The 14,634-nt window shown below is 33.5% G+C and overlaps 1 protein-coding gene across 1 annotated transcript; it reads right to left on the bottom strand.

Annotated features, from left to right (window-relative positions):
• Window positions 1–1,206: 1,206 nt before the first annotated feature.
• LOC101896405 (uncharacterized) lies at window positions 1,207–6,524 on the bottom strand. The gene is made up of 4 exons (XM_059120531.1): window positions 6,127–6,524; window positions 5,963–6,048; window positions 3,963–4,119; window positions 1,207–1,765 (listed from the first exon to the last, which is right to left on the bottom strand). The coding sequence occupies exons 1-4, from the start codon at window positions 6,314–6,316 to the stop codon at window positions 1,623–1,625; spliced, it is 576 nt and encodes a 191-aa protein (XP_058976514.1). The 5' UTR covers window positions 6,317–6,524; the 3' UTR covers window positions 1,207–1,622.
• Window positions 6,525–14,634: the final 8,110 nt, after the last annotated feature.

Here is a 14,634-nt window from a genome sequence, read left to right as displayed (position 1 = left end):
AACCTGCGTCGCAGTGGCCGAAAAATGGCTCTTGAGCTGAGCATATCGCAATATTCCATTTGGCAAATAATGAAAAATGAGCTCGGGGTAAAGCTATTGAAATTCCAAAAAGAACTTGCACCGCAACTGAAAGAAAATAGACTCAAAAGAGCTAAAGAGTTGCTTCACTTTGCCGAAAGTGATGAATTGTCCAGCAGTTTGTAAACAAACAAAATGATCGTGATTACTTGCCAAAGAGGTAGGCTGAAAATGTGCACGTTCGGTTGGCCACCAGAACTCAAGCGCCGGCCATGGTGATGGTGTGGGCCGTCATAACAGCCGATGGTCGCTCTCCGCTCATATTAATCGACCGTGGCATCAGAATAAATGCCGAATATAATCGCGAAAATATTCTGGAATGTGTATTAAAGCCTTGGGCTCGCATACATTTTGGCCGCAGACCTTGGACATCCCCACAGGACTCAGCACCATTGCACTCAGCACGCGCCACCCAAATGGTTACAAAATGAGGTTCTTCGCTTCATTTTGAGCGCACAATGGCCACAAAAATCTCCGAATACCAGTTCGTCTGGAGTATTTTGGAAAGCAAGGTTGGCACAAAAAATACCAAAGTGTCGATCACCTCAAGCAAACGCTTCGGCTTGAATGGGCCAAGATACCGCAGAACAACATTCGTTGGCCGTTTGAAGGCCATAATTCGTGCCAAAGGTGACCAGTTCGAACAAATCTAAACTTATTCTAAAATTTGATGCTATTTCCTAAATTCTTTGCTTTTATCCAATAATATAAAAAAAAAACAATGTAAAAATTATGGCGCTTGACTTTGTACCAGTTTTTTTATCTCACACTGTATTGAAATAATCGAACATTGTGTGAGGGTATTCATCTATCGGCAAATCCGACACACTTTTAACTGGTTTTTACTTATTTTCAGTCTTACCTTTTTATAAGCAATCAAACATTTTTGTGATTTCCGCAGGACGATCCATGGGATGAACTCTGCTAACTTTCTTGGCAGTGGCACTACCGTTTGCTAGAAATCATTCTTCAAACATTTTTAGTTTTTATAAAAATGTCCACGTATTCGATCGTGACTCTTTTCTAAAATCGCAAATGTTTCGTTTTGCTTACTAAATAGATCATCGAAGTTATTCGCAATATTGTTGCCTCTGAAATTTTTCTTCTTTAAAATCACTTAAAAATTAGTTTGCTTGTTTTTTCATAGGTAACTACAAGTCGAATAATTTTATTTCGAAAAAATTCGGTGTATACATATAGATTTGTTTTTATAAAGTATTTTTTTCGTATATAAATATTTCAATAACATATATCTTTGGCGGGATATAATACGTATATATGTATAGAGATAATAATATTCATTAATAATAATAATAAAAAAAACATCACATATGATTTTGATAGCCGAAAATTTGATAATCAAAATTTAGATTCCAATACTGTGGGAAGAAGTTAGGATAATCCAAGACTTTATCTTTATCCAAGCAAAATTTTCGATAAAATTTCATTTATCATTGATACAGTTTTAATCAGTCCATAATTGTAGATTGTTTCAGAAATTTCTTAATATTTTTTCATGTATCACGAATGGTTCATCCTCTTGCCTATTCGACGGTGGGTGGCATTTTCGTGTAGTTGGGATATTGAGCAGCCGAAGTGGTAGGCAAAAGACGTTGTTGAAGATCACGATTGGCACGAATCTGTTTGAACAACGAATAGATAGCATTCCAGATAATCAGTTGAATCACTGCAAAAGAAAAACAATTGTATAGAGTTAGAATAAAATATTAATTTAGAGTTATCTACAGAAAAGAAATAAAATGGTGATGATTTTTAAAAGTATTAGTGTGATGGTTTGGGCCTTGAATCATACAAACAAAAGCAATACAGATAAGAAGCATGTTGTACATGTTTTGTTAACAACATGACAATGCTTTTTGGATAAATTCAATCTTTTTTTAATAACGATATACTTAATTTCTTCATGCAACACAATCAAGTAATTTCTAAACTGTAGTAGAGATCATAAGTTTTCCAATCATATTGATTTTTATGGTACATAGCTTTATTCTACTAGTCGGGTTCTTGCCCATGCCATAAAATAAATCACAGATTTTCTGTAGACTTTTTGAGAAGTTACAGATGACTATGTGATCCATGCCTGAATGCACACTGATATCATGAGTCCAATGTTCCCCCATATCTCGTAGAGCAGGGTCTGAATAGAGCAGGGTAGTGTCATAATGGGTGTTCAATAGATTCATTCTCTTCCTAATCCTCACAAAGGCTGCAATATTGGACATTAGAATAATCTCATGTAGACTTTATTGATCAGATGTAGGGATGACCTGTTATTACTTCTATCGTTATCCGTTCGTTTATCGTTAATTCATTCATACTTAATAGAGATTGTGTTCTACGTAAGGAGATATCTGGCCAGATTTGTTTTGATACCTTAAACCGTGGTTTGTTGCATACTTTGACTTTCTTTTTAAATAGTAGTTCTAATGCTTTTGTCAAATGACAAAGAGAAGGTTTTAAGATGTCGGCGATCTCAAGGCTTGGTGACTGCGAATCCATCATTGCCATTTTATTGGCTTTGTCTTTCCCTCAATATTGCAACGGACAGTTACCCGAGAGTGGTATGTTGATTTTCCAGAGCCATTCTACACATCAGGACTGCATCGAAATTTATTGTATAAGATTCAGTAGCTTTAAGAGCCACTTGACTATCCACATAAATAGTCACCGATTGAGTTATTTCACCCTCCATCAATTCTCCTGACTTCATTATAGCAAAGATATGAATCAGAGAAAAATCCGTCTGTCTAAACTCACTAGCATCCATTAATAATCTAGTTACTTGCCATTGCAGATTTTGCTGTTCATTCACATGCAAATATTCAAGATAATAATAAAATTAAAAAAAAAAATGGGTAAATCACCGCAAATAAATAATTGTTTTTAACAGCAAAAAAAATTCGTAGGAAAAAAACAATTGATTAAAAAACACATTGCCCTGCATACTTTACAAGCTCAACATGCATGATTGATAACCACGCCGATAATAATGATGACTCATTGGTTGTTTATTTTTTCGTTTTTATACCCTCCAGCATAGTATGGAGGGTATATTAAGTTTGTCATTCCGTTTGTAACACCTTGAACACATTTTAGACCCCACAAAGTACATATATTCTTGATCAGCATAAAATTCTATGTCGATTTAGCAATGTTCGTCCGTCTATCCGTCTGTGGAAATCACTGTAGCTTCCGAATGAAATGAAGTAAGTTGATAAAAATTTACTCAAATGTGTATTGTGTCTGCAGGACTTTCGGTATTGTAGGTCCACGCCTTCGTATAGACCTCATATAACGGTACCTCCCTATATGCGGTATTTTGATGATTTTAGCGACATTATTTACCGGAATTGTTTCAAAATTGGTATTTGAAGTTTGTAACAGATACTACAGCATAAGACAGAAAATGGGCCATGTATGTCCACATCTTCGTATAGCCCCCATATAACGGTACCCCCCGATAGTCGGTATTTTGATGATTTTAGAGACATTATTTACCGGAATTGTTTCAAATTTGGTAGTTGAATTTAGTAATTAATACTACAGCCTATGACTGAAAATTGTCTTCGTATAGGCCCCAATAACGGTGCCCCCGATATTCGATATTTTGATAATTATAGCGACATTATTTACCGGAATTGTTTCAAGTTTTGTATTTGAGGTTCGTGATGGATACTACAACCTATACCAAAAAATTGTCTATGCTGATCCTTGTTTTATAACACCCATGGTACCTCGCTATATTCGGTATTTTGATGATTTTAGCTACATTATGCTAAATTGCCAAATTTTTACCAAATGGTGGAGGGTATTCAAAGATCGGCCCGGCCGAACATACAGCTTTTTTAATTGTTACTACTTACCCAGACTTAAGGCAGTACCAATTATTGTGCCCAAAGTTGAACCGACTGGAAGTCCCTTAGCAATAGCTACATATATCATGTATATGAAGTTGAGGACATTGAAAAAGATGAAAATGTAGGCATTAACTAGCCAAGGTGTCAGCAAAAGGTGACGTTCCTGAAATAATGAAAGAAAATATTTATTGAAAAAATAAGATTTACCAATTATTTCCATGTCAATAAGATAACAATAAAAATGCAAATAAATGATAAGGCAAGAAATTTAATAAAAAAAAAGTATAAGGAAGTGTGAACGTTGCCAATTGGCGCCTAATTTTAGGTGGGCTTAGAGTTTGGAAAAGCGAAGAAGCGCATCTTTTGGGATCAACTCAGTGGATGAAGTGGACCATACCTTTTTGGGTGAAATATCCATTTTCAAGCACAATATTTTTCTTTGTTTACATTTTGCAAATGAACGATTGATATATTTTGATTGTTTATACTTTGGCATTTCGTTTTGTTTGTGTTTGCTGAACAGGCTATAAATCAAATAATGATAACATCGCAGATCAGATATTTTCTAAAATAAAACTCTATCAAAATCTTGACCGATTTACAGCAAATATGACTAATTTCGTATCACACGCCAGGTAGACGTTTCGCACATCTTCGTCAATACGTGCCCTATACAAATTGAGACAACTGCGCCATCCTGAAAGTAATTGCGTCTAAACACAATGGACCAAAGAAATCCTAGTGAAGTAGTAGTAGCTATGCGGCCTTCAACAAACCCAAACTAAAGACCAACCAAGCCGATATAGAATAATAAAAAGTTCAAATTTAAAAAAAAAACTTAGGGTGCCGTAGCCGTTGTTGATACCAATATTGCCTTGAGTAGTCCTACAAATTCCAGAAATAACATCAATAGTCTTTCAAATTATTCTTAAGAATTATCTTCGGGATAAGACATAAATTATTGTAAAAAGAAAATCATCAGGGACAATCAAAAAAAGGTCTAGCACCTACCTATGGTCGTAGATAGCTCATCAGTGGAACATTCGCGCTTTACTTTGCAATCACTCAATCTAGGATGATGTCTTAGAAGTTCGCTTCTTATTATTCAAGCTTTTTCATAAGCATACGCAGTTGTGCAGCATCGAATCCAAAGTATTTCGATTTTTGAAGACATCAAACTTCTTCATAGAACCAATTCAGTCAACTTTTAAAAGATCTCAAACAGCTTTGTTTTTATTGCCGATTCGAAATCGTTTATTTGTCTTAGTTGTTTTTTCTACATCGGAATATGTCTTTCATTGAAAAACGGACTAGATTGTCAGTGAGAAATATGTATTGACATTTCATGGTTACAGCTCCTCATGCCCTACGAATTATGAATCGCAATAATGTCAAGACAAATGACCACCAGGATGATAACGTCACTTGCCCATTGCAAACGAAACGAAAGTTAATTTTATTTTGCCGTCGGGACACCCAAAATCGTTCAATAGTGGGCATTATACACATTATGCCCCTAATGCCTTTTTTGTTAAAAGTAATGAAAATATAAAGTTTTAATACATAATCACGAAATAAAAATAACTATCCTAAGTAATAAATGCATCGACGATAATAATTGTTCATTATCATTCCAATTTCTAATTCAGAAACCCCATGCTTAAGTGCCTTGTAATAACCCCTCTATATCTTTATGGAATATCAACGGATTGAACTATTTTTATAGCTCTCCACTGCAGTGCGGTAACATATTTTCGCAATTTGTTACAATGTCTGAGTGCGTCGTAAATATGTATACCCCTGCGTAGTTCAGCTGAAACCACTGAATTGCTAACCAGAACAACAGACGAAGATTAAAGTCGTAAAAGAAAATTGCGCATATCAAGATTTGATGGAATACCAAGACAGCAAAACAAAATCACATACTCAAGTTCTTTAGATATTAAATTTCATATTTTTCTCGTTATGCGCACGTCCCATCATCAAAAAATAAGTAAACGACTTACCTTTACTGTGCCCACAATCAAGAGCGACGATGCAATTACATTGGTCACACTGGTAGTAAGATAAACGCACAGGGTAATAATAACAGCTGCAATGGAGGAGAAAAGAACGAATAATGCAAATATTTACATGGCATTCCAAGATAATGCCCAGGTCGTTGACTTACCGGTCCTGATGCCAACATTATCGACTGCATTCGCGCCATTGTCCAGGTTATCCTGTATAAGTTTGACCAAATCATCCAAACGGGAAAAGGCCACACACAGTACAATAGTTGAGAATATGGAACCAATTAAATTGAACCAACCGATTACAATGCCCACAGTGGACAAACGAAAACCACACAAACTATTCATTGTTCTGGGGATGAGAACAAAGGCGACAACTAAACTTGAATTTCACAATTCTATGGAAGGCTTTGACGTGTTCTTGTATTTCAATCGAATATCCAAACAAAAAATGGAAATTTATATCCACTCCTTATCTAATGATGGCGAGCGCAACCAGACTGAAGACGATACGACTGCTTTGAATTGCTGGAAAATATCAACTAAAAATAAGCGTCGTAGTTATCTGTTTCAGCAAAGCTTTTTGTGGCAAACAAAAACAGCTTTTCCATATGCTATTGCTGTGTTCAGTGTTGAAAAACGTATTTATTAGTTGTAGATAAAAACAGAACGGGGTGCTTCTTTTATGTCAACGCATCAGCAGTTGTGCTCATTGAACTACGGGGTTGCATGGTAGAAATAATAATATTCTTCTACCATGCGGGGTTGTTAGTACGCGTTACGTTAGACGCGTCGACACAGTTGCTGGGACAGTGAACTGTCAAACCAATTTTGGAATTGAAAATGTTGAATGAAAAATTATTTAAATTTGTAAAAATTGTTGAAAATAGTGAATTATAATAGCCTCCGAATGACGTAGTATAAGAAAACATATAAAAATCTACCTATATTTGAAAAAAAACATTTAAATTTTTGACATATCAATGCTCCCAAGCGTTGATGCATCTACCTGTATTCTTCTGCCATGAATTCATGGTAGAATTAAGAAGGTAAAGTTAACATTTTTTTTTCAAAATTATTCCTTTGGCAAATAAGAGATGGCAACCTGCTTTCCATGCAGTGAAATTTAGCAATCTAAATTACAGAAACTGCAAAGATGGGAATGTTTATTTGAAATTACCTTACCTTCTTAATTTTACCATGATAGAATTGAGAAAATGAAATGCAAATCCCTTCCACGACCTTATTGAAGCCATTTAAGAGATTTCACAGTGTTACCTAAAATTCGACGTATTCGGTCGACGATTTTCACACTAATAATTTAAACACGTATTTATATGAAAGTTATTCAAATACTTTTGGCGTACGAAATTTCAAAGTTGAGCAATCTTACCATTGACAGTTGCTTTTTTGTGTATTGAAAATATAAACGAGTGTGAAGTTGAATATTTGTGTACGCTACAAATTTTAGCTAACGCTGTTATAAATCAAATTAATATATCTGCTGTATATCGAAGAACCTGTGGCAGATTTTAAAAGGTAACCTTGTGCAATAATATGTTGTTTTTTCCACATTTCTACATTTGACAGCATATCATACTCAAACTCATGGTAGAAGAATATAGGTAGACGCATTGACACAGCTGCTGGGACAATGAACTGTCAAACCAATTTTGGAATTGAAAATGTTGAATGAAAAATTATTTAAATTTGCAAAAATTGTTGAAAAACACGAATTATAATAACTTCCGAATGACGTCGTATAAGAAAACATATTAAAATCTACTTATATTTTAAAGAACATTTACATTTTTTTGACATATCAATGCTCCCAAGCGTTGATGCATCTACCTGTATTCTTCTGCCACGACTCAAACTCGTACAGCTAAAGATACATTTTTATTTTTCTTATAACTTATAAAAATCACTATGTAAGTAATTAAAAAAAAAAAAAAACAAAAACACGTAACATTTTAATTCATTTAACGTAAAACAAGTTAAAAAGCAGTAAGTAATTCGGCCGGGCCGAACTTTGAATACCCTCCACCATTTGGAACGAATTTGAAAATTTTCAAAAAATAAAATTCTTAAGAAATTCTGTTAAAATTTTAAAAATACCCAATATAGCCGTCTATTGGGGTCTATACGACGTAGACCTACATAGGCATTGTTTGTCATAAGCCATTACCATATTCAAACTCGAAACTTGCAATAAACAGCGAATAATGTAGCTAAAATCGTCAAAATATTCCATATAGGGTGGTACCGTTATATCGAAGCTATGCGAAGACCTGCACCTGCATAGACAATTATCTGTCACAGGCTGTAGCATACATTACGAACTTCAAATACCACATCTCAAACAATTTCGATGGGTATTGTACCTAAAATCGTCAAAACACCGAATATAGGAAGGTACTGATATATGGGGCCTATACGAAGACCTGGACCTATATAGACAATTTTCTGTCACAGATTGTAGTTCTCATAGCGAACTCCAAATACGTAATTTGAAACAACTCTGGTGAATAATGACGCTAAAATCATCAAAATACCGAATATTGGGAGGTACCCTTATATAGGAGCTATAGGAAGACGTAGACCTGCACAAACAATTTTCTGTCTTAAGGTGTAGTATTCATTTCGAACTTCAAATACCAAATTTGAAAAAAATACCGTTAAATAATGTCGCTAAAGTCATCAAAATACCAAATATAGGGAGGTACCGTTATATGGGGGATATACGAAGACGTGGACCTGCACAGACAATTTTCTGTCTTAGGGTGTAGTATCCATTTCGAACTTCAAATACCAAATTTGAAACTATTCCGGTGAATAATGTCGCTAAAATCCTCAAAATAGCGAATATCGGGAGGTGCCGTTATATGGGGGCTATATGAAAACGTGGATCTACATGGCCCATTTATGAACTTAACCTGCCTACTGGAAAAATAAACATGTGTGCAAAATTTTAGCCATAGAATTTCCATGGTATATTTACAGAAGGTAGAGCAAAGCATGGTACAATGAAGAGAAGGTAGGTCAACTTTGAAAAAATTGCAAGTACAGAGGTCTACCTGTTTGGGTTGCAATGTCAGAATTAGTCTTAGTAAATGCAACTTGTTGCATTTATTTTGAATAAATAATTGAAAACCGCGATAACTGAATGAAAGGTCAACACTTCTTTTCAAAATCATGTACTATATATCTCTAAAGGATTATTTCGCTACAAAAACTCTAGATGTTGTCGGTGAATACGTTGAAATAAACATTTTGAAAATACCCGAATTTGAATATTTTCTGAACAATTTTTTTGTTATTGAAAAGAAAACACATACATAAACAAATAAAGATGACATATTAAGCCAAGAAAATAAAAAAAATTAAAATCATATGGTATCATAACCCTACCTTGATATCATTGTACCCATGGTACAATGAAGAGAAGGTAGGTCAACTTTGAAAAAATTGCAAGTATAGAGGCTTGTAATGTCAAAATTAGTATCAAAACAATAAAACATCAAACAACTTGTTGCATTTATTTTGAATAAATAATTGAAAACCGCGATAACTGAATGAAAGGTCAACACTTCTTTTCAAAATCATGTATTATATATCTCTAAAGGATTATTTCGCTACAAAAACTCTAGATTTTGTCGATGCATACATTGAAATAAATATTTTGAAAACATCCGAATTTGAATATTTTCTGAACATTTTTTTTGTTATTGAAAAGAAAACTCATACATAAACAAATAAAGATGACATATTAAGCCAAGAAAATAAAAAAAATTAAAATCATATGGTATCATAGCCCTACCTTGATATCATTGTACCATGATTGTACCCATGGTACAATGAAGAGGAGGTAGGTCAACTTTGAAAAAATTGCAAGTATAGAGGTCTACCTGTTTGGCTTGTAATGTCAGAATTAGTATCAAAACAATAAAAAATCAAACAACTTGTTGCATTTATTTTAAATAAATAATTGAAAACCGCGATAACTGAATAAAAGGTCAACACTTCTTTTCAAAATCATGTACTATATATCTATAAAGGATTATTTCGCGACAAAAACTGTAGATGTTGTCGATGCATACGTCGCAATAAGCATTTTGAAAACACCCGAATTTGAATATTTTCTGAATAATTTTTTTATTATTGAAAAGAATACACACACATAAACAAATGAAGTTGACATATTAAGCCAGAACAATAAAAAAATTGAAATCATATGGTAGTTCTGCCCTACCTTGAATTCATTGTACCATGGATTGTACCCATGGTACAATGAATTCAAGGTAGGGCAGAACTACCATATGATTTAATTTTTTTTATTTTTCTGGCTTAATATGTCAACTTCATTTGCTTATGTGTGTGTCTTCTTTTCAATAATAAAAAAATGTTCAGAAAATATTTAAATTCGGGTGTTTTCAAAATGCTTATTGCAACGAATGCATCGACAAAATCTCCAGTTTTTGTCGCGAAATAAACCATAGGAGATATATAGAACATGGTATTGAAAAGAAATTTTGACCATTCATTCAGTTTTCGCGGTTTTAAATTATTTATTCAAAATCAATGCAACAAGTTGTTTGCTTTTTTATTGTTTTGATAGTAATTGTGACATTACAAGCCAAACAGGTAGACCTCTATACTTGCAATTTTTTCAAAGTTGACCTACCTTCTCTTCATAGTACCATGATTGTACCCATGATACAATGAATTCAAGGTAGGGCAGAACTACCATATGATTTAAATTTTTTTATTTTTCTGGCTTAATATGTCAACTTCATTTGCTTATGTGTGTGTCTTCTTTTCAATAATAAAAAATTGTTCTGAAAATATTCAAATTCGGGTGTTTTCAAAATGCTTATTGCAACGAATGCATCGACAAAATCTACAGTTTTTGTCGCGAAATAAACCGTAAGAGATATATAGAACATGATATTGAAAAGAAATTTTGACCATTCATTTAGTTTTCGCGGTTTTCAATTATTTATTCAAAATAAATGCAACAAGTTGTTTGATTTTTTATTGTTTTGATACTAATTCTGACATTACAAGCCAAATAGGTAGACCTCTATACTTGCATTTTTTTCAAAGTTGACCTACCTTCTCTTCATTGTACCACGGAGCAAAGCTACCTCCTAAATACAATTTTCTTCCTTTGGTGCACTTATCTTGTCAAAAAATTTACACAGTTTGCGTATGTATTGATTTGAACATGGTACAATGATATCAAGGTAGGGCTATGATACCATATGATTTTAATTTTTTTATTTTCTTGGCTTAATATGTCATCTTTATTTGTTTATGTATGTGTCTTCTTTTCAATAACAAAAAAATTGTTCAGAAAATATTCAAATTCTGGTGTTTTCAAAATGTTTATTTCATCGTATGCATCGACAAAATCTAGAGTTTTTGTAGCGAAATAATCCTTTAGAGATATATAGAACATGGTTTTGAAAAGAAGTGTTGAGCTTTCATTCAGTTGTCGCGGTTTTCAATTATTTATTCAAAATAAATGCAACAAGTTGTTTGATTTTTTATTGTTTTGATACTAATTCTGACATTACAAGCCAAACAGGTAGACCTCTATACTTGCAATTTTTTCAAAGTTGGCCTACCTTCTCTTCATTGTACCATGGATTTGAAGTTAAATAATTTTTTGAAGTTAAAAAACCTTTCTAATCGAGCCATGAGTATTTCTAGACATTAATATTTTGTATGCATTCCTTTACTTTTCTACCATTTGTAGCCTATTTGGCATACTTTTAACAAGTTTTTCGCAAAAGCTTGGCTCAATTTTTTGCCATTCATCCAACAAAGCTTTCTGCAAATCTTCTTTGCTAGATGTGGTATGCTGGCGGATTTTTCCATAGAGATAGCCCCATAAATTCTCTATAGGGTTTATGTCTGGACTCTGGGCTGGTGTATACGTGACGTGGAGACAATTATATAGCAGCCATGACCGCACTTTATAAGCCTTGTGTTGTCTTTGATCATTGTCTTGATCAATGTTATAATCTTCGCCAAGGCAAACTTTCTTTCAAAATGTTAAGGTACATAGTCTGATCCATGGCTCAATAAGAAAGGTTGCTCAACTTCAAAGAAACTAGAAAAATTCAACTCTGTGCTGGAGTCTTATAGTGTCAAATAGACTTTTAAAAATGCAACAGTTGGCTTTGTTTATTTTTATTTTTTTAGTAAAATTCTTTAATTGGGAAGAGCCCCGTAAAAAAGGACTGGAATTTCAAGAAGAGTAGGAAAAATAGTTGTATCACTAAATTGTACAATTTCTTACCCATTTCGTCTAAAATTTGCATTTATTTTGCAACCAAATTTAATTTCCAATTTTTTGTATCTTTTATTCAGAACAATACACACACATACACAAAATGTGTATATGTTTTGACAGAATAAGGCCACCAAAAGAAAAAAATTGTATTAAGGGGGTAGCTTTGTTGTACCTTCTGTAATTATACCATGGGAATTAGTATCTAAGTAAGTTTCTTTATTGAGGTTTTTCTTTTCGATCTAGTAAGGAATGAAAGAAAAATGTATAAAGAAAAGGGTGCGTTCAAATTCATCATCCTTTTATTGTCAAATATTGTATTTATAAAACCATTGTATTAATACAAATCTGAGAGGGGAACTTGTTTCTTATTGAAGTAAAATTTGACAAGGCAAATATGAAAATATAAAATGACGTTTCTTTACTTTTTAAAAGAGGTAATTCCAAATTTTCATTGAGCGAGAATTAAGGTCCTTGACATGGAACGTTAGAAATATTCTATAAAATATCCTTTTATGTTTTCCATTTTTTTTTTAATTTACAATTTGTTCGTGGAATCAGTGTTTTCATTGAAAAATTAAGAAGGTAAAGTCATTTCAAATAAGCATTTCCATCTCCGCCTTTTCTGTGATTTATTCATTTGTATTCATCATCAAAACTTATATTTATAAATCCATTGTATACACAGAAATCAGAGATGGGAACTTTTTTATACTCTACACCACATAGTGGTAATATTATGTCTTTGTGAATTTGTTTGTAACAGGGAGAAGGAAGCGAGATAAACCCATAGTTACTTCTGAGGACATTCATAGAATCACTTTCTGAGTCGATTTATGTCAGTCCGTCCGTCCATGTATTCATGTGAACAAAATGCAGGTCGCATTTATTATCCGATTGACATAAAATTCTGCAAACAATATTTGGTTAATTGTACGCCAAATGGCCAATATTAGTCCTAATGACCTGAATTGAATGAATGATATCCGACAAAATTCAGTCTAGAAGCAAGTACACCAAATTTGATGAAAATCGGTTTAGATATAGCTATAGATCCCAGATATATGTTTCATCCGATTTTGTTTTTAAGTCCCTCATATTCGTAATATGCATTAGACAACAATGATATTTGGTACTACATATCTTATAGAGCTCGAAAATGCCTCTGCCAAATTTTATCAAGATTGGATCAGATTTGAATATAGCTGCCATATATATCTTCAACCGATTTCAGATTAATTGTGCAAATAGTGGCTAATATTTGCCAAAATGAAGTGAATTCCGGGACATACGTTTTCATTTTGTGGATCTCGGCTCCGATAAAGTGATATGCACTCTATAGCAATATTATTTGGTATAAACGATTAAAAAGTCTCCATCCAATTTAGTGAAAATCGATTCCGAATTGGATATGCCACCCATGGTACAATAAGGAGGTAGAACAGCTTCGTAAAACTACAGAAATACAGCCCTGAAGGGCTAAATACATAAGAAGCTTGAAGTCATGGCTAGGCATATTAGTTGTGTTCCAGTACTTTTTTAGTAGTAAAACTAGCAGAAGAGAGAACAGTACGAAATGTCATTCTCATTTAGGTGTGCCCAAAAAATAAGGGAACGGAAAATTAGCAGAAATGCGATGAAATGTCAACATTCCAATTTTCAAAAGAAAACAGTCTAAATCGGACTGGTGAAACCTTACTGAAATGAACTCCAAAATTTAAAAAAATGAGTATTGAAAATAAGTTAAAATTGATAAATATTTTTGAATGGTGTTTATTTGTATTCAGAATGCGTTGAAGAGTATTTAGAGGTGGAGTTTTCTCAAATCCCAACCCCGGGGTAGCTGACATGGTTGGAGCCGCCGGTTTAATTAATGTTAAGTCTGCTAGAAGACTTAATGCCACAAGTTGGCAAGACAGCCAACCTACAAAATAAAAAGAAAATGTTCGCAGTAATAGGCGATCATCTTTGATTATAAGCTTAATTTTTCAATTAACCTTTCGCTAATTTTGTACTTTTTACCAATACGTTTTCTTCGTCTGATTCCTCATTCAGCCAGTCCTCTTCGCTCCTGGAATCATCCAAAAGTGAATACATCAGTTGCTTCATATTTTCTCTTTTTGTTTTTCGCACGACAAATATTAGTTTTTCTTTAGTTTTTAAGTTTATCTTTTTTCTTTACATTTGTTGTCACGCGCGAACATTGAAATGTATTAATATATTTTTCAACCTGCCAATTAAATGTCAAATTTAAAATTTGCGCATTCCTGCTCGGCCAAATTCATGTAGCTAAAACAAGCAGAAATGTGCACCACTCAGCGCCATTTTTTTCTCGAGAGAGCTGCAAGTTTTGCTAGTTTTTGGAGTA

This window comes from Musca domestica, unplaced genomic scaffold (assembly GCF_030504385.1).
Source record: "Musca domestica strain aabys unplaced genomic scaffold, Musca_domestica.polishedcontigs.V.1.1 17, whole genome shotgun sequence".
Taxonomy (NCBI): Eukaryota; Metazoa; Arthropoda; class Insecta; order Diptera; family Muscidae; genus Musca; species Musca domestica.
Note: the sequence above shows the minus strand (reverse complement) of the source record. Positions and strands in the feature narration are given on the sequence as shown.